Source organism: Oncorhynchus kisutch, linkage group LG4 (assembly GCF_002021735.2).
Source record: "Oncorhynchus kisutch isolate 150728-3 linkage group LG4, Okis_V2, whole genome shotgun sequence".
Lineage (NCBI taxonomy): Eukaryota > Metazoa > Chordata > Actinopteri > Salmoniformes > Salmonidae > Oncorhynchus > Oncorhynchus kisutch.
The window spans coordinates 16305266-16326566 of record NC_034177.2 but is presented as its reverse complement, the minus strand read 5'-3'; the positions used below and the strand labels follow the sequence as shown (position 1 = coordinate 16326566).

The window sequence follows — 21301 nt, the reverse complement described above, 5'->3', positions numbered from 1 at the left end:
ATTTCATAGTGTTGATGTCCTCACTATTATTCTAAAATGTAGAAAATAATTTTTAAAAATACAAAAAACTTGAATGAGTAGGTGTTTCCAAACTTTTGACTGGTACTGTAAATTTCAAAAGCCATGTAATCCTCTAGTGGTACAGCCACATAATAACATGTAGCTGATCTAGATTAATAGTATCTTCTTCCCAGAACAACTGTCATACACAATATTTTGTTGTTGCCCAAAATACAGTATGTTTTATAGACTAAGTGGTAGTGGGTATTGTAGCATTCATGGACTCTATGGAGATTCATCTTTGTGTTTTTGTTTACCTGTTCCTCCACACTGTCACATACCAGTAATTACCTGGTTATTACATATGTGTAAAATGTGTATGATAAAAAGCATGAGTCATCAGGGAATTGTCATTGTGAGAGAGCTTACCAACTGTAATGACTTTACTCAAAGATGTGAAAGCATTTATGTCCCTAAGTGCTTGTTGAAGTGGGCAATTTCTTTTAAGATCCTCTTTTGACCTGTGCCTTGTTGTGTTATGGAAAGGGAACACAGAATATCCACCTGGTTACTATTTAGAAATAAACATAGTACATACATCGATCCCAGTATGCCCAAAACCTATACCAGCCTATAAACTATCTGATGTCTCAATGTGTATGCCTTTTGTTCTTGGATGTATATCATATTTTATTATGGCATCTAGATTTAAATCCAATTCCTCTGTATTTTCCCAGATTTCTATTTGGCTTTGAGCTGAACAATGGTTTTGAGACAGAAAGAAACATTGTGAAAAGGATTATCCTCATTCACATTTGAATAAATTAAGGAAAATAATGTTGGTTTCCCGTGTGCCAATCTCGTTGAGAATAACCCACACACAATACTTTTCCGACGTGTGTCCATTATCTTCCAATCATAATTATATTGATAGTAAACTCTTCTAGTTGATAGCAACTGACTTTATTTAACAACAATAAAAGTAGATTTTTGTCATTAATATCAATCAATCAATAAATCCATCCTTCCTTTGTATTTGTGTAAACGTCAATCTTTCGTGCTCAACGCACTTACGTTGTGTGGCGCTAGGAAGTTCGTCACTGTTTGGAGTTCAGGCGCGTCTCGAGCTGTGTTTTCTGTTTAATTTCAGGTGCGGTTCGAATTTTGTTTAGGTTCAAATCTGACTCGAAGCAGAAACTGTGATCGCAAATATCCGCTTGGATAAACATATCACCGAGGATCTTGATCATATTCATTACTGGACCGGAGTCCATTTAGTCAGCGTAACTTGTGTCGAGATGAGTGTGGAGGCGTACGGGCCGAGTTCTCAAACGCTCACCTTCCTGGACACGGAGGAAGCGGAGCTACTTGGGGCTGATACCCAGGGCTCGGAGTACGAGTTTACCGATTTTACCCTCCCCAGCCAGACGCAAACTCAAGGCCAAACCCAGAGTCAGCTGGACAATCAGGTTTGTAATTCTTCATGTGAAGCTAGCCAAACTCACATTCTTGCCCTCCACCAATTCCTACAACTGCTAACGCTAGCTAGCTAACGTTAATGTTAGCCAGCTAGCTACTACTAGCCATGTTCGCTAACTAGTTAACTCGTGTTTGCTAACATACACTGGTAAATTGTCAACTATGACTACGTAGCAATCACTGCTGGCTGGCTAGTATTACAAATTTAGCTAACGTCAGCAATATTATTTAGCTATCAAACCTCTACCTAGTGCCATAGCGATGCCTCCCATGTTGTTGGCATTGTTGCAGTCCTAATTCAAACATGTTCCATCTGTAGGTGAATGGTCCTGATGAAGGGCTTCACAATGGAGGAGTCGATGATGTGGCCAAGGCGAGCCAACTCCTTGCTGAGTTGAACTTCGAGGAGGATGAAGAAGACACCTATTACATCAAAGACCTCCCACTGCATGCCTGCAGGTAGGAGAGCGAGCCAAACACTTGATTACAAATTTATACGATTGTCCCACAGTATCAGACTGTTAAACAGCTATCACTAACATTGATTGGCTGCTGCCAACATACTGACTCAAATCTCTAGCCACTTTAATAATTAAAAATTTGATTAATAAATGTATCACTAGTCACTTTAAACAATGCCATTTTATATAATGTTTACATACCCTACATTACTCATCTCATATGTATATACTGTACTCTATAATATCAACTGCAACTTGCCTATGCTGTTCTGCCATCGCTCATCCATATATTTACATGTACATACTCTTATTCATTCCTTTATACTTGTGTGTGAATAAGGTAGTTGTTGTGAAATTGTTAGATTACTTATTATATTAGATATTACTGCACGGTCGGAACTAGATGCACAAGCATTTCGCTACACTCATATTAACATCTGCTAACCATGTGTATGTGACCAATAAAATTGGATTTGATTGGTTGAATTGTTAGAGTAACATGTGGACAAACACTTTTATATGTGCAACACCCTACTAACTAAGATTTAGAGTTTGCTAATAAGGTAACATATTTCCTTTTTTGTAATATACAAATATTTCGACTCTGGTATTGTTTTCTGTACGCTGCACCCAATACATATGTATGTCATATAAGGGCCTTTTGCTATGTTTATTTTTTCAGTTACTGTGGCATCCATGATCCTGCATCTGTGGTGTACTGCAACACAAGCAAGAAGTGGTTCTGCAATGGACGTGGCAATACATCTGGCAGGTATGCAACACTCCAGTGTCTCATACACTAAAAATGTGTATTCATAACATGCATTTGTATTTATTATTGATCCCCATTAGCTGCTGCCAAGGCAGCATCTACTCTTCCTGGGGTCCAGCAAAATTAAGGCAGTTTATACAATTTTGAAAGCATTACAATACATTCACAGATTTCACATCACACTGTGCCCTCAGGCCCCTACTCCATCATTACCACATACCTACAGTAAAAATCCCTGTGTGTATGCATGTCTGCCTACGTTTGTTGCTTCAGTCCCGCTGTTCCATGAGGTGCATTTTTATCTGTTTTCTTTTAAATCTAATTTTACCACTTGCATTAGTTACTTGATGTGGAATAGAGATCCATGTAGTCATGGCCCTATGTAATTTAGTGTGCCTCCCATAGTCTGTTCTGGCCTTGGGGACTGGAAAGAGACCTCTTGTGGGTTATGCATGGGTGTCCGAGCTGTGCGCCAGTAGTTCAAACAGACAGCTCGGTGCATTCAACATGTCAATACGTCTCATAAATACAAGTAGTGATAAAGTCAATCTCTCCTCCACTTTGAGCCAGGAGAGATTGACATGTATATTATTCATATTAGCTACATGTTGTTCGTCCAAGGACCAGCCATGCTGCCCTGTTCTGAGCCAATTGCAATTTTCCTATGTCCCTTTTTGTGGCACCTGACCACATGACTGAACAGTAGTCCAGGTGCAACAAAACTAGGGGCTGTAGGACCTGCCTTGTTGATAGTGCTGTTAAGAAGGGAGAGCAGAGCTTTATTATGGACATACTTCTCCACATCTTAGCTACTGTTGTATCAATATGTTTTGACCATGACAGTTTACAATCCAGGGTTATGTCAAGCATGTTAGTCACCTCAACTTGCTCAATATCCACATGATTTATTACAATATTTAGTTGAGGTTTAGGGTTTAGTGAATGATTTGTCCCAAATATAATGTTATATAATATTTAACTTATTCCTTGCCAATCACTCTAAAACTAACAGCAACTCTTTAAATGTTGCAGTAATTTCAGTCGCTGTTGTAGCTGACATTTATAGTGTTGAGACATCCACATACATAGACACCCTGGCTTTACTCAAAGCCAGTGGCATGTCATTAGTAAAGTTTGAAAAAAGTAGGGGGCCTAGACAGCTGCCCTGGGGAATTCCTGATTCTACCTGGGTTATGTTGGAGAGGCTTCCATTAAAGAACACCCTCTGTGTTCTGTTAGACAGGTCATTCTTGGTCACAATATAGCAGCGGGTGTAAAACCATAACACATACTTTTTTTCCAGCAGCAGAATATGATCAATGATGTCAAAAGCCACACTGAAGTCTAACAAAACAGCCCCCACAATCTTTTTATCATCAATTTCTCTCAGCCAATCATCAATCATTTGTGTACGTGCTGTGCTTGTTGAATGTCCTTCCCTATAAGCATGCTGAGTCTATTGTGAATTTGTTTTCTGTAAAATAGCATTGTATCTGGTCAAACATGATTTTTCCCCGAAGGGTTGGTAACAAGCTGATTGGTCGGCTATTTGAGCCAGTGCAGGGGGCTTTACTCTTCTTCGTGGAATGGCCTTTTGCTTCCCTCCATGCCTGGGGGCACATACTTTTTATTAGGCTTATATTGAAAATATGGCAAATAGGAGTGGCAATATCATCTGCTGTTATCCTCAGTAATTTTCCATCCAAGTTGTCAGACCCCGGTGGCTTGTCCTTGTTGATAGGCAACCATTTTTTCACCTCTTCCACACTCACTTTACTGAGTTCGAAATTACAATGCTTGTCTTTTCATAATTTGGTCAGATATATTTGGATGTGTAGTGTCAGTGTTTTGTTGTTTGCATGTCATGCCTAACTTTGCTAATCTTGCCAATGAAAAAAATCATTAAAGTATGAATGATGAATGAGTCATCTGATTCAATGAATGATGGCGCTTAGTTAAATTATATTTTGGGGGAAAAAAGCTATTTACCATCATTCTTGGTCATTATGTTTATTTCATAGTGTAGTTTCTTCATCTTTTTATTCAGTTTAGTCACATGATTTCTCAATTTGCAGTAGGCTTGCCAATCGATTGTGTAGCCATTCCCTTTGCCTCATCCCTCTCAACCATACCATTTTTCAATTCCTTATCAATACACTGCGATTTTAGTCATTTTCTTAATAGTTGCATGCTTATTAGTATCTGGAGTAAGCAATTTCATACGTGCAATGTCTGATTGCTCCTCATTACACACCACAGACTAACAGATTTTCTTTGCTCCAACAACATAGGAATCACTACAAAATGTATTTTATGACTTATACACTATATTAGGCCCAGCCTTCAGAACTTTGGTTTTCCTAGATATGGCTACTATATTGTGATCACTACATCCGATGGATCTGGATACTGCTTTCAAGCTAATTTCTGCAGCCTTAGTAAAGGCGTGATCAATACATGTTGAGGATTTCATTCATTCGTGTGCTGTTTGTAACTACCCTGGTAGGTTAACTGATAACCTGAACCGGGTTGCAGTCACTGGTTACAGTTTGAAGCTTTTTTTTGAGTGGGTGGCTTGATGAAAGCCAGTCAATATTTAAATCACCTAGAAAATATACCTCTCGGGTTGATGTCACATGCATTTCACACATGTTATCCAGATACTGACTGTTCGCACTTGGTGGTCTATAGCAGCTTCCCACGAGAATGGACTTTAGGTGAGGCAGATGAACCTGTAGCAGTATTAGTTCATCAGTATTTAGCTCTCTAATCTTTACAGGAATGTGGTTCTGAATATAAGCAGCAACACCTCCACCATTGGCATTTCTGTCTTTTTTTTGTACATTTTATAACCATGTATTGCTATCACTGTATCAACAAATCTATTATCTAAGTGAGGTTCACAGACAGAATATGAATATCATCTTTTACTAGCATGTTATTGATTTCATGAATCTTGTTTCTTAAGCTACATATGTTAATGTGGGCTATTTTGAGCACTCAGCTTACATGCGTGTGCATGTAAGTTGATACTCTCCCATGCTCTCATTCAGCCACATAGTCAACCACTTGGTGAGAGCCAAATGCAAAGAGGTGACTCTGCACAAAGATGGGCCACTGGGCGAGACAGTGCTGGAGTGCTACAACTGTGGTTGTCGCAACGTCTTCCTCCTGGGCTTCATCCCCGCCAAGGCCGACTCAGTGGTGGTGCTGCTGTGCAGGTGTGTACAATCAGATGAAAAGGGGGGAATGGTGGCTAACAGTGGGTGTGATGTGATGGACTGATTCTGCATGTGTGATTACCATAGATTTGACAGTATGTGTATTGCCATAGATACCATGATTTAAACATAAGTATGTCATATTATGGCAAGAGAGCAAGACAACCATCTGTCCATGAACAGACTTTCGATAATGCAAATATATGTTGACAGTATCCATATGTTTGTGCTACTAGGCAGCCATGTGCCAGTCAGAGCAGCCTGAAGGACATCAACTGGGACAGCTCCCAGTGGCAGCCACTGATCCAGGACCGCTGCTTCCTGTCCTGGCTGGTGAAGATCCCCTCAGAGCAGGAGCAACTCCGGGCCCGCCAGATCACAGCCCAGCAGATCAACAAGCTGGAGGAGCTCTGGAAGGTACTAGGCTGGCTTAACTTATCCAGAGCCATGAAGTAGACAGCTTAACCTCAGAAATAATCATATAACACCACAGCATCTGACATACTGGGCAGGGGAAGCCCCCACCTATCAGTAGCTGTAGAAGGAAGCAGTCAGTGTTCCCATATATGGACGTGAATGAAAGCATGAACTTGTGCATCATCCTCTCGTCTCAGGATAATCCCACGGCCACTCTGGAGGACCTGGAGAAGCCCGGCGTAGACGAGGAGCCCCAGCATGTGCTGCTGCGCTATGAGGATGCCTACCAGTACCAGAACATCTTCGGCCCCCTCGTCAAGCTGGAAGCTGACTACGACAAAAAGCTTAAAGAGTCCCAGGTACAGCCTCCACATCCCCCTTAGATAATCCATTAACTCCCCTTTAAGTCAACATGAGGGCAGTCACAACTGCGTCTACTGTGCCACGTTCTACTATAACGTACACATTCTATGCAGTATAAGTTTACTTATGTCTTGTGTGAGGTGAAATTATAATGGTGGAAACCTTGCTGTAACCCTGCCAAATTTATGAAAACAGTGAAAATGTTCAGGGAAGGATGCAAGTTCAAAGAAACATAAATTGTACTTGAACATAGCAGGGGGGCTGGGTTGTTTTTTATGTAGCTAATGACAGTATGACTAATTTGTTATACATTTTTCCCCCTTTGTTCTCATCTGTAACTCTTCACAGACCCAAGATAATATAACAGTCAGGTGGGACCTGGGGCTAAATAAAAAGCGGATTGCCTATTTCTCCTTGCCCAAGACGGATTCAGGTGGTAATTATTTAAATGGGCTTTTCTCTGTCTACCAGTGGTTCTGTTGTGCATAGAGAACCCACGCATCCCATACCTGCATCCCCAGTGGTGTGTGTGTGTGTGTGTTTTTGTGCTGGCCGTTTTGTGTACGGTATTGTATTTTGTCCACCTTCTTGGAACCATTATTCATATATTTTTGAATATACTGTAGGTTTGAGCAAAGTGTTTCTAACTTCTCTGTTGTGGTTGTTTGCACAGACATGCGGCTGATGCAAGGAGATGAGATATGTCTGCGCTACAAAGGAGAGCTCGCCCCACTCTGGAAGGGCATCGGCCATGTCATCAAAGTCCCAGACAGTATCCTTTAACTGAAAGATCATTCTGAAGAAAAGCACATTTTCTTCACAGTGGTTGCTCATCCCTACCTTTTTGATCTCAGTGTTCCATTTTTTAGCAAAAAGGATCCACATCTCCATCTTTCCTTTTCCATGATGGGGTCAGGGGAAAAAGTTATTTTGCGTCTCAACTCGTCAGCCAATCTGAACAATCTCAATGTCTCAAACGAAAACTTGTTTTTTGGTCGCCGTCGCAAAACGTGAGGTAAGCAGTCTGAGGCTAGCCACGTTATTGGGTTGTAACGTTTAAAGCCTTGCATAAAGAAATCATATTTTATTGGGAGATAGTTAAAGAGCTAGTCTACCATAGCACTCCCTTCGGAGAGGCCCATCCAGGGGTTATCACCCCTCTAGATTGCACTCCCGCTAGTGTATCTTATGTATGCTAATGTTGGGGAAATCTACAGTTTTGTAGACCTTTCATCCCTACTATTAACCCCGTTCAAGGGGAGAGAAAAAAAACCCATCTTTTTCTTTCTACCATTCCACAAAGAAAGGCTATTTTGCTGTACTTATTTCCTTAGCACCCTTTGTGAAAGACTATGGAGATGAGATTGCTATAGAATTGCGCAGCAGTGTTGGAGCTCCTGTGGAAATACCCCACAACTTCCAGGTGGATTTTGTGTGGAAGTCCACTTCCTTTGACAGGTACGACAAGCAGATCAAAATATTTAATCAGTTCTACTTTTGATGCCCTGATGTTTTTAATGTGACTTGATTTCCAAAGAGTACTGATTGCACAGCTAAAGCTTTGTTTCACACAAATTATCACTAACATAAATTCTGTTGGTTATACATTAAAGTATTTAATGAATAAGACATGAAATAAAGGTACTAGCTTGTATTATCATTGTTAACCACATCACTCTTTATCTCCACTATAAGCCATTGGTTTCCACTGGGTTTCAGAATGCAGAGTGCCCTGAAGACCTTTGCTGTGGACGAGACATCGGTGTCAGGCTACATCTACCACAAGTTGCTGGGCCACGAGGTGGAGGATGTCATCATCAAGTGTCAGTTGCCCAAACGCTTCACTGCACAGGGCCTGCCTGACCTCAATCACTCTCAGGTCTGACCCCCGCTCCAGACACCTCACTGACCCACCTGACCATGGGGCCTGACACTTTTGAATTTCTAACCAATTCGCTTTAGCGAATGAATGATTATAAAAGGAAGACATTTCCTCATGATAGTAATGCCGTCTTATAATCAAGAGGTACTTCATCTGAAGTTAAATGTTAATTTCCCGTACTTCCATGTGCTTATCTTTATGTGCAACGTTCATAAGTGTTTTGGCTTTGATTTGTGTGTCAAAATAGGTGTATGCTGTGAAGACTGTGCTGCAGAGACCCCTCAGTCTTATCCAAGGCCCTCCCGGCACTGGGAAAACGGTCACCTCTGCCACCATAGTGTACCACCTCGCCAGGCAGGGCAATGGGTAAGGCAGTTCACACTCAGAATCTCACATTCTCATTATGTATTTGTTAAAAGCAAGTCATTTTAGCGGAAGCTCTTATCCAGAGCAATTAAAGGTAGGTTATGTACAAGAAGGCTGAACATCAAAGCGAACTATGAAAGTATGCTATAGCATCTGCTCGTTGTCATTGCATTCTGCATTCATCCGTTGTGTGTTTGGTTCTGCAGGCCCGTGCTGGTGTGTGCTCCCAGTAACATTGCAGTGGACCAGCTGACTGAGAAGATCCACATGTCTGGCCTGAAGGTGGTCAGGCTGTGTGCTAAAAGCAGAGAAGCCATTGACTCCCCTGTCTCCTTCCTGGCCCTGCACAACCAGATCCGCAACATGGACAGGTGGGGCATGCTGGGAAATGAAGTCCTTTTTTGCCTTTTTTCCCCGAACCGTCTAAACTGGAATTGTACTGCTGTAGTGGTGCTGTCATAATCACTGTGGTTAATACCTTGAGCAATGTATTAGCCTTGTTTAAATATCAAATAATGAAGAAACAGGAAGGATGCATTTGTTAACTGCTTCAATAGAACCAGTGAATAGTTCTGCCAGATTTGCTAATAGGGGTCATGCTTAGTTTTCTGTCCTTGCCAAGTGTTACTTTTTAATATAATAACTAATTCTGTGTGTTGCTAATGACTCAACGTGCTGTGTCTGCTGTGACCCCAGTATGCCAGAACTCCAGAAGCTGCAGCAGCTGAAGGATGAGACCGGGGAGCTGTCGTCCGCTGACGAGAAGCGCTACCGGGCCCTGAAGCGCACCGCTGAGAGGGAGCTGCTCATGGTGAGGAGGACACTTAACACTACCACTTTTGTCGCCCAATAAGTCACGGCAGTTACAACAGTCTTATGAGAACAGTACGGCAAGTCCTGTGATGTAGAATGTTTTTTGACCTATTGACGATATGGGTTCCCCATTCCTCTAATTTTAAACCAACTGATAACCTGTTTGCCACTGTCCCTCCATTAGAATGCAGATGTGATCTGCTGTACCTGTGTGGGGGCAGGAGACCCCCGTCTGGCCAAGATGCAGTTCCGCTCCATCCTAATCGATGAGAGCACCCAGGCCACCGAGCCAGAGTGCATGGTGCCCGTGGTCCTGGGTGCCAAGCAGGTACACACAAAAACAACTATTTATGCTTAAGATTGGTAAAATCCCAATGTTCTTTGCATGGACATGTTTTGACAAAAAGTGGCAGTTCAACACAGGCAGTTTTTATGTGACCTACTCAATCCAGACTTTAAAAAAACATTTTGCCAAAGAAATGGACATGGTCTGTTTAAAAGATTGTACCAGACAATGTCATTTCCCATTGTTGATTTCACTACAGCTCGGGAGAGGTTTAACATTTCTGGTTAATTGTCATTTAATCGTTAACTCCCCCTCCACAGCTCATTCTGGTGGGAGACCACTGCCAGCTGGGCCCAGTAGTGATGTGCAAGAAGGCAGCCAAAGCAGGCCTGTCCCAGTCTTTGTTTGAGCGTCTGGTGGTGCTGGGCATCAGGCCCATCCGTCTGCAGGTGCAGTACCGCATGCACCCGGCCCTCAGTGCTTTCCCCTCCAACATCTTCTACGAGGGCTCCCTGCAGAACGGAGTCACTGCTGGTGAGTTAGATGTTTTTTTTTTACCAAGCTTCTTGCTCATATTATAGCTTTTGAATTGGTCATGTGTACAACAATAATTAACTTATTATTAGCAATGTACTGGTGCCTACTAACATTTCCTCACAAAATATGCAGAAGAGCAACTAGAAATGTTTCTGTAGAAACCATGTTTGTTTGCAATCTAGAAGTAGCAGTGTATGGATTCAAGCAGTGTTTCAGATTCCAATGGGTTTGTGTTCAAACACTGACTGTCAAACACTTACTCCACTGTGGAAGTTTAAAATTTGGCCACTCTGAAATCTTCTGTAACTCTACTCTAACTCGAAGTGTATTGCTTTTGGGCACATATTTGCTGCCAATTTAGGTTTGTTCACAATCTCACTGGCTTATTGAAGACAAAGTGCCATACTAATGTACAATGTTGACTTTTTTTTTTCTGGGCAGCTGACCGCATCAAGAAAGGCTTTGACTTCCAGTGGCCACAGCCAGACAAACCCATGTTCTTCTATGTGACTCAAGGCCAGGAGGAAATCGCTAGCTCTGGAACATCCTACCTGAACAGGTACGGCTCACAGTCCAGTCAAGGTTAATCTCAAAGTATCAACAGCATTGTAAAGTCCATGGAGAATAAGAGCACCTCCTCCCAGCTGCCCACTGCTCTGAGGCTAGGAAACACTGTCACCACCGATGAAATTATCGTAGATTTAATAAGCATTTTTCTACGGCTGGCTATGCTTTCCACCTGGCTACTCCTACACCGGCCAACAGCTCTGCACCTCCCGCAGAAACTTGCCCAAATCCAGACAGCTGATGTTCTGAAATAGCTGCAAAATCTGGATCCCTACAAATCAGCTGGGCTAGACAATCTGGACCCTCTCTTTCTGAAATGATCTGCCTCCATTGATGCAACCCCTATTGCTAGCCTGTTCAACCTCTCTTTTGTATCGTCTGAGATCCCTGAAGATTGGAAAGCTGCCGGAAAACGACCTAGACCCAAACGGTTATAGACCTATATCCATCCTGCCCTGCCTTTTCTAAGATCTTCGAAAGCCAAGTTAACGAACAGATCGCCGACCATTTCGAATCCCGCCGTACCTTCTCAACTATATAATCTGGTTTCAGAGCTGGTCATGGGTGCACCTCAGCCACGCTCAAGGTCCGATATCATAACCGCCATTGATAAAAGACAGTACTGTGCAGGCTTTCGACTCTGTCAATCACCACATTATCGGCAGACTCAATAGCCTTGGCTTCTCAAATTATTGCCTCGCCTGGTTCACTAACTACTTCTCAGATAGAGTTCAGTGTGTCAAATCGGAGGGCCTGTTGTCCGGACCTCTGGCAGTCTCTGTGGGGGTGCCACAGATCAATTCTCAGGCCGACTCTTTCCTCTGTATATATCAATGATGTCGCTCTTGCTGCTGGTCATTCTCTGATTCATCTCTACGCAGACGACACCATTCTGTATACTTCTGGCCCTTCTTTGGACACTGCGTTAACAAACCTCCGAATGAGCTTCATTGTCATACAACAATCCTTCCGTGGCCTCCAACTGCTTTTAAATGCTAGTAAAATTTAAATGCATGCTCTTCAACAGATCGCTGCCCGTACCTGCCCGCCCAACTAGCATCACTACTCTGGACGGTTCTGACTTAGAATATGTGGACAACTACAAATACCTAGGTGTCTGGTGTCTCCTTCTAGACTCACATTAAGCATCTCCAATCCAAAGTTAAATCTAGAATCGGCTTCCTATATCGCCACAAGCCTCCTTCACTCATGCTGCCAAACACCCTCATAAAACTGACTATCCTACCGAACTTTGACTTCGCAGATGTCATTTACAAAATAGTTTCCAACTCTCTACTCAGCAAAGTGGATGCAGTCTATCACAGTTCCTTCCGTTTCGTCACCAAAGCCCCATATACTACCTACCACTGCGACCTGTAAGCTCTCTTTGGCTGGCCCTCACTACATATTCGTCGCCAAACCCACTGGCTCCAGGTCATCTATAAGTCTTTGCTAGGTAAATCCCTGCCTTATCTCGGCTCACTGGTCAACATAGCAACACCCATCCATAGCACTCGCTCCAGAAGGTATATTTCACTGGTCATCCCCAATGCCAACACCTACTTTGACCACCTTTCTTTCCAGTTCTCTGCTGCCAATGACTGTAACGAATTGCAAAAAACGCTGAAGCTGGAATCTTATATCTCCCTCTCTAACTTTATAAGCATCAGCTGTCAGAGCAGCTTACCATCACGGTACCTGTACACAGCCCATCTGTAAATAGCACATCCAACTACCTCATCCCCATATTAAATATACACTGCTCAAAAAAATAAAGGGAACACTTAAACAACACAATGTAACTCTAAGTCAATCACACTGCTGTGAAATCAAACTGTCCACTTAGGAAGCAACACTGATCGACAATACATTTCACATGCTGTTGTGCAAATGGAATAGACAACAGGTGGAAATTATAGGCAATTAGCAAGACACCCCCAATAAAGGAGTGGTTCTGCAGGTGTGACCACAGACCACTTCTCAGTTCCTATGCTTCCTGGCTGATGTTTTGGTCACTTTTGAATGCTGGCGGTGCTTTCACTCTAGTGGTAGCATGAGACGGAGTCTACAACCCACACAAGTGGCTCAGGTAGTGCAGCTCATCCAGGATGGCACATCAATGCGAGCTGTGGCAAGAAGGTTTGCTGTGTCTGTCAGCGTAGTGTACAGAGCATGGAGGCGCTACCAGGAGACGTGGAGGAGGCCGTAGGAGGGCAACAACCCAGCAGCAGGACCGCTACCTCCACCTTTGTGCAAGGAGGAGCACAAAATGACCTCCAGCAGGCCACAAATGTGCATGTGTCTGCTCAAACGGTCAGAAACAGACTCCATGAGGGTGGTATGAGGGCCCGACGTCCACAGGTGGGGGTTGTGCTTACAGCCCAACACCGTGCAGGATGTTTGGCATTTGCCAGAGAACACCAAGATTGGCAAATTCGCCACTGGCGCCACGTGCTCTTCACAGATGACAGACGTGACAGAGTCTGGAGACGCCGTGGAGAACGTTCTGCTGCCTGCAACATCCTCCAGCATGACCGGTTTGGCGGTGGGTCAGTCATGGTGTGGGGTGGCATTTCTTTGGGGGGCCGCACAGCCCTCCATGTGCTCGCCAGAGGTAGCCTGACTGCCATTAGGTACCGAGATGAGACCATATGCTGGTGCGGTTGGCCCTGGGTTCCTCCTAATGCAAGACAATGCTAGACCTCATGTGGCTGGAGTGTGTCAGCAGTTCCTGCAAGAGGAAGGCATTGATGCTATGGACTGGCCCGCCCGTTCCCCAGACCTGAATCCAATTGAGAACATCTGGGACATCATGTCTCGCTCCATCCACCAACGCCACGTTGCACCACAGACTGTCCAGGAGTTGGCGGATGCTTTAGTCCAGGTCTGGAAGGAGATCCCTCAGGAGACCATCCGCCACCTCATCAGGAGCATGCCCAGGCGTTGTAGGGAGGTCATACAGGCACGTGGAGGCCACACACACTACTGAGCCTCATTTTGACTTGTTTTAAGGACATTACATCAAAGTTGGATCAGCCTGTAGTGTGTTTTTCCACTTTAATTTTGAGTGTGACTCCAAATCCAGACCTCCATGGGTTGATACATTTTATTTCCATTGATAATTTTTGCGTGATTTTTGTTGTCAGCACATTCAACTATGTAAAGAAAAAAGTATTGAATAAGAATATTTCATTCATTCAGATCTAGGATGTGTTATTTCAGTGTTCCCTTTTTTGTTGTTGAGCAGTGTATATATTTTTTGCTCCTTTGCACCCCAGTATCTCTACTTGCATGTTCATCTTCTGCTCATCTATCACTCCAGTGTTTAATTGCTAAATTGTAATTATTTCGCCACTATGGCCTATTTATTGCCTTCGTCTCGTCTCCCTAATCTTACTTCATTTGTACACACTGTATGTAGACTTTTCTATTCTGTTATTGACTGTACATTTGTTTATTCCATGTGTAACTGTTTGTGTCGCACTGCTTTGCTTTATCTTGGCCAGGTCGCAGTTGTAAATGAGAACTTGTTCTCAACTGGCCTACCTGGTTAAATAAATATGGATTACTATTTTGGAATGCAACTAGCGTGTCTTTATTTTGTTTGTTTGGAACTATTTGAACTACCATCCCCTTCTCCCCAGAACTGAGGCAGCTAATGTGGAGAAGATCACCACCAGGCTGCTGAAGGCTGGAGCCAAGCCTGACCAGATAGGCATCATCACCCCCTACGAGGGCCAGAGGTCCTACCTGGTGCAGTACATGCAGTTTAGCGGCTCCCTCCACACCAAGCTCTACCAGGTACAGCAGTATAGCTTAACTTACACTGTAAAAAAATAAATAATACAAAGACAATTTTATTTATTTTTGTTGTCACTGTCTGCTCAAGAACATAATTTGTCATATTGATTTTCTTTATTGTTCTGCAGGTGGTAGCAGATTTATAAAATCTTAAATCAATTTTGCGTTACTACTAATATGTCGCAACCTGTTGCATTTGACCAATGCATGCGTTAGAAAACTGTTCTGTCCTCTTTTCTCTGCTGTCAGGAGGTTGAGATCGCCAGCGTGGACGCGTTCCAGGGCAGGGAGAAAGACTTCATCATCCTGTCCTGCGTCCGAGCCAACGAGCACCAGGGCATCGGCTTCCTCAACGACCCGCGCCGTCTCAACGTGGCCCTCACCAGAGCCAAGTAAGCATCTGGACCATTAGTCTCCATTCTCACCACAGCTTTTCTGGAAGGATTGTTCCAGCCCGGCTGGAAATCGTAATAGTGGTTCAGCAGGAATACGTGATTAATTTAGATGCGATTCATGTGTAAATTCATTTTATATCATGTATGAATCAATTTGACCCGTGACCCCAACCCCCCCCTTTTTCGATGGGTATAGCGGCTCGGCCTGCGAGGTTATTTCCCTCAGAAATATTAGTGACTACCTCTGATTTTAGACTGTAATTATTGACCATTTTGACTGTCATTCATTAGAATGTTTACCCTTCCTGTCAATGTGAATGTAGCTAATGCAAATGCATTGGTCAAAGATCTTGTCACCGAAGTAGAAATGCCTGCAACACTTAATGGTTAATTCTATGATAGCAGATTAAAGGCAATCTCCCACTGACCAGTGTTGTATATTGTGTAATGTATGTTTACAGGTATGGGGTGATCATTGTGGGCAACCCCAAGGCCCTGTCCAAGCAGCCTCTGTGGAACCACCTGCTCAACTACTACAAGGAGCAGAAGGTTCTGGTGGAGGGACCCCTCAACAACCTGCGAGAGAGCTTAATGCAGTTCAGCAAGCCCCGCAAGCTGGTCAACGCCATTAACCCTGTGAGTTATCACAGGAGTGTACAGTTGGCACATGTTTTCAGTGTGGTTATTTATGTAGAGGCTAGTCCCATGTACATGTTATTTAGTCATACTTTTAACACTTCTTCCCCAGTAACATTTGTAACCCTTTTTCTCAGTTACACTCTGAACAATTACACTTTTGTTGGCCAATATGTTACGACAACAGAACAGCAGTGGTTCTGCATTTTTCCTGGGTATTGAACCCATGTCTGTGTTCCAGGGAGCCCGGTTCATGAGCACTGCCATGTATGACGCCCGCGAGGCTCTCATCCCTGGGTCTGCCTACGATCGCAGCAGCGCAGGTCAGTGGAAAAATACCTCTTTAATCATTGTTTTATAATGTGTTGATTTTGTTCGGTTCCTCCTTCAATAGCTGCTAACATTTTCACACCTAGACATCCTCTTCATATAGGCTAATGCATGGGCAGCGCCATTTCCTTTTGAAGTAGTCAACTGGGTGGGACTTCCTATGGGTTAAGGAAGGGTCATCAGGAGGGATCAGACAATGAATTATGCTTTTGAGTAAACGTTCCATAACTGCAGGTGACAGTAAATCGCCAACCTTGGTTTTTTACCTGTTCAAACAACACACTCCAGGTGGCAGTGTGCACCCTTTCAGTTTTCCCATCTCATAGAAGTAGTAGTAGAAGAAGAATACTGACCTTATTTCAGAATGGAGATGGCCTCAATGGTGCTGCTCATGCCCTCAGACACCATAATGGGACAGATACAATGAAAAGTCCTATCCTTTGGGCTCCCGAGTGGTACGGCGGTCTAAGGCACTGCATCTCAGTGCTTGAGGCGTCACTACAGACACCCTGGTTCGATTCCAGGCTGTATCACAACCGGCTGTGATTGGGAGTCCCATAAGGCGGAGCACAATTGGCCCAGCGTCTTCTGGGTTTGGCCAGTGTAGGCCATCATTGTAAATAAGAATTTGTTCTTAACTGACTTGCCTAGTTAAATAAAGGTTACATTTTTTTTAAATTGCTACATGGAACAAATACATTCTCCAGTGATGTGACCACTCACACATGCATGACTACTACTGTTCTTTCAACAGGGCGTCCATCCAACATGTACTTCCAAACCCACGACCAGATCGGCATGATTGGGGCCGGGCCAGCCCACATGGCAGCCATGAACATGCCCATTCCATTCAACTTGGTGATACCTCCCATGCCTCCACCAGGCTACCTGGCCCAGGCTAACGGCCCTGCTGCAGGTGAGCAGGAAGCAAGCGGCCATTATTCATTAGTTGTGCATATATTGACTGGTGGAATATTTATTTGGCCCTATGAAGTTGGACTGTATCCAAATAATATCCAGTCTCTGTGTTCTACTTGGACCTTGGAGTTGCATGTGTCACTGTTGTGGTGATGGTATGTTACAAGGCTTTGGAAATGTCCTCGTACCCCTACTGTTTCTCCTCTGCAATGCATGTTTACTGTTTGTTACTGTTTGATAAGTGAGCTGACGTTAGTCTCTCTCTCTGCCACGCAGGCCGTGGTGGGGTGCTGAAGGGCAAAGCGGGGCGTGGCGGGCGCCAGAGGACCCGCGGAATGGGGAACCACAGTGGCAGTGGGCAAAGCAATGGGCCAAACAGCCAGGCCAGCCAGGATGTGTCTTCCCAGCCCTTCTCCCAGGGGCCACTCACCCAGGGCTACATCACCATGAGCCAGCCCTCACAGATGAGCCAACCTGGCCTCTCCCAGCCTGAACTGTCCCAGGTAACAATACTGGCTTAAACTCCACTCTCTACTACCTCAGCTATACCAAATTAGACTCTGGCCTCGTACTCTTATGCCCAATCCCAAATTGTCCCCACACTGCAATTGTGGAGATCTGAGAGGATTAGATGGGTATGAATAACAATTTTAATAGCTTCACCTTGCCCAGTGGCTATATGTAATGTTTGTCATATTGTTTACACTAAGCAAGAAGCCAGTATGGTAACAATAAAGTATCCAATATGATAATGGCGCCACCTGTGATTGGCTGGGTGAAGGTTTATTTTGCTGATATAATCTAAACCTCTCAGGGAAATGTTGGAAGAATTATTGTTTTGTTTTATCTTGAATGTTATTGGGTGTTTCTCCTTCTCTTGTAACAGGACAGTTATCTAGGCGATGAGTTCAAGTCCCAGATCGACGTGGCTCTGTCGCAGGACTCGACTTACCAGGGTGAACGTGCATACCAACATGGTGGGGTGACTGGACTGTCACAGTACTAAAGTGTAAGATAACTATTCCCATTCTTCACAGTACTAGAGTTGAATCAAGAACTGTTATTGATTTGTCCTCTACTGCACAGTCTACAATGAGCTTCAGAAAATTGTTGGTGGAAGGCATTTTGAATATCCTTCTCATTTCCTTTTCTCAGGTTGTTGGAAGAGGAGCTAGGCTTGAGCTGAGCTTAGTTCATCAGCATTTTAATCTGGGTAATAATAAATAAAAAAATGGATACCTGTTTTCCTCTGCTACAACTGAAGCACCACCGTGTGAAATCAACGGGAGAGAGAAACCAACCAATCACGAGAGAGAAAGAAAGCGATAGAAAGGAAGAACGGACGGCCAGGAAGAGCGAACGAGTGGGAGTGAGGGACCACTGCCGGCACATGGGGACGAGAACGAGAGGAAGGCGACGGCAGGCGGTCGAGCTGTCGTGAGGAAGACGAAACGAGAACGAAGAAACAAAATGAGGCACAACTCCCAATGAAAGATGCCCACCCACCCCCCTCTCAACCCCTTCCCTTCAAACCTCACGCCTCTGTCTGAGGGCATGACCAGTTGTCCAGAGGACCTCTCTCTTTGAGCAGTGAACAGGGGAAGACAAGTTCTCAAGCAACTTGGCTGGGGGAGCGCATTCCGCTAACTCTCAAAAGCAGATAACAAGAAAGTGGGGGGGTACGGAACGCTTCAAGCAAGCAACATAGGAAATCCTCACCTCAAAGTTGATCGGTTGTCACACCCGTTTGATACCCAGACTCATTTGATTAGATTGATGTGGAGGAAGAGTGGCGGTGTCGATCCCGACTCGTAGACCTGAAATCTCATCAAATGACAGCAAGAGGAACACTTCACGTCGTCGTTCAATTTTGAGTTGAAAAGGTTTCTGCGCTAAAGTCTGATATTAAAGAACTCTTAATTGAAATGCCTTTGATTGCCTTGGGAACCATTGGCTTTTTCAACAGGTCTTTTCAGAAATAGGTGGTTAACTAGAAATCCAGGGGAGTTGAGTGGCATGGGGATTTCAGAGGAAAGTTTCTCAAGATGTGAGCTCTGGATCCGAGAGTAATCCTATATCATAATGACCAGCATTGAAGTATATTAACTCAATGTTATTTGAAGTTGCGGCAAAGGCCTTTTTGATCTTTTGAAAGTTTGGGTGACGTGAGATATCGCCCACTATGCTACTGGGCGGATCATTTTCAATTTTTTTAAATGCTTTGTATGCTTCGATCGGCAGCGGCTTTGAAGTAACGCTTTACTCGGGGGAATTCCTTGTTGATGTAAGATCCGTCTGCATGAAACAAATTCCCATGCAAAGTGAAGATGGATATTAAGGAAACTGATTTCCTCTATAGTCAACACACAATTTTGTGTCACTATTGAAGTTGCAAGCGGTAGGTGGCTAGGTGTGAAACAAAGAACAGGTAAGGTATAGCCAAGGTAGAAAGGGAAGGCTTGTGAACTCCTTGAATGGATACAAATCCTTTGATTCTAGTTATTTTATTTAATATGGAATAGTGAATTGGGGTTCAAATTTGAATGAAATGCAGTCGCCCATAAAGAATGTTAGCTACATTACTAGAATTAAGTTGTCAAATCCAAAGCATTTGAAACCATTTCACACCATCCGTAAAATGACGACTGGTACTGATTTTCAGAAGTGACAAAGTGATTCTCACATGAAAGAATGTGTACATCCGAATCAGTGGCCATAACTTCCTTTGATTATTTGCAGGTACAAAACAGCACAAAACGTGAATGTAGGTCAAAGCATGGTTGGCACTTTTTAAGTGAAAGCGACCTTAGCCAGCATATACCAACTTATTAGAAAGAATCAGAGAACATGGCCAGTATGTTGTGACCTTGAAACCACGCAATACTAGTTTCTCAAAGGACTAACTGATACAAGCCACCTTCTCTTAGGAGGTTGCCTGGCGGTTAAGAACATTGGTCCAGTATCCAAAAGGTTGCTGGTTCTAATCCCTGAGCTGACTAGGGGAAAAATCTGTCTGTGCCCCGAAGCAAGGCTCTTAACCCTAATTGCTCCTGTAAGTCGCCCTGGATAAGATTGTCTGCTAAATGACAAAAATGTCAAATGAGTTCCCACCAAACCAGGAGAAGGGCTTTCCTTTTGTAACTTCGATTTTATGTGCGTTTTACATTTTTGGCTTCCCTGTAGTTTGCCCCTTGTAGCTGTTTACTCCAGAGTCTTATGGCTCCAAACCATCCATTCTTTTCCCCCTATGTGAATTCTAATGTAATCTATCCGGCCCCTAGCATTTCCTTCTTTGGCTGATTTGCTTGTGCACCATTTATTTTTTGTGTGTGTTGTGGGTGGGGGGGGGGGGGGGGGGGGGGGGGGGGGGGGGGGTTGTAGACAACATTTGACTTAAGTAGTTATCTGATGACAAAGGGTGGTGAAATAATGGTTTTATTTTAAAAGTTTTAAATCAATCCCTAAAGGGAAAAGCCACAAACTATTTTTTTCATTAGTCCAACTGGTGATATCCCCAGAAGTTAAGATATTGGTCTTAATCAGTGTCACCTGCCACGTCATTATGATGACATGCAAAACATTTTGGGACTGTATCAACAGTGGACTAATAATTTTTGTGGATTTGTCCTTTAAACTATCCATGGGACTTTTGTATTTAGAAATCCTCGTCTATCAGTTTTTAGAAATGTTTGGGTGCTTAGCACCAAATTGAGAATATTAATTTTAGCTCACAACCTGCTTTGTCTTCCGATGTCCATTAATTTGTTTGTCATCACTTGACTTTGAATTTGTCAATCCAAAAGACATTGTATGACAATCATGCTGTCAAATAGCTAGTCGTGGTTGAAACATGCTTAGTCGTTTGATCGACATTATCTATTGATTCCTGACATGTTTTAGGATATTTTAGTACAGTAATCTCTGCCTTCCTTCCCAGCATTTGAATATCTGTGCAATTCATGGAGTTGCAGTGAAAATTAATTCAAGACATTTCGCCTTATGAGTCCTTTCTTGTAAAACATTAATAAAGTTTGCTTCTGTCAAAGGTTTGGAAAGC

General features: G+C 43.4%; 1 protein-coding gene across 2 annotated transcripts; it reads left to right on the top strand.

Moving 5' to 3' along the window:
• Positions 1-1064: 1064 nt before the first annotated feature.
• On the top strand, positions 1065-21289 carry LOC109889114 (UPF1 RNA helicase and ATPase). Of its 2 annotated transcripts, none has more exons than XM_020480312.2 (24): positions 1065-1469; positions 1799-1938; positions 2623-2712; positions 5766-5933; positions 6170-6350; positions 6548-6709; positions 7062-7149; positions 7387-7485; positions 8063-8171; positions 8433-8592; positions 8843-8961; positions 9168-9332; positions 9658-9772; positions 9959-10102; positions 10381-10594; positions 11039-11156; positions 14809-14965; positions 15215-15357; positions 15822-15996; positions 16238-16319; positions 17081-17242; positions 17521-17747; positions 18131-18253; positions 18400-21289. In XM_020480312.2, the coding sequence occupies exons 1-23, from the start codon at positions 1299-1301 to the stop codon at positions 18248-18250; spliced, it is 3309 nt and encodes a 1102-aa protein (XP_020335901.1). In that variant the 5' UTR covers positions 1065-1298; the 3' UTR covers positions 18251-18253; positions 18400-21289. The 2 variants fall into 2 exon arrangements, with proteins under 2 accessions (XP_020335901.1, XP_020335900.1); XM_020480311.2 differs by having other exon boundaries at positions 1066-1469; positions 8048-8171.
• The last annotated feature ends 12 nt before the right edge of the window (positions 21290-21301 follow it).

Coding starts and splice junctions, on each gene's coding strand:
- LOC109889114 (XM_020480311.2), top strand. CDS start 1,299: ATGAGTGTGGAGGCGTACGGGCCGAGTTCTCAAACGCTCACCTTCCTG. Junction 5,934..6,169: donor GTGGTGGTGCTGCTGTGCAG/GTGTGTACAATC, acceptor TTGTGCTACTAG/GCAGCCATGTGCCAGTCAGA. Junction 17,243..17,520: donor GGCTAACGGCCCTGCTGCAG/GTGAGCAGGAAG, acceptor TCTGCCACGCAG/GCCGTGGTGGGGTGCTGAAG.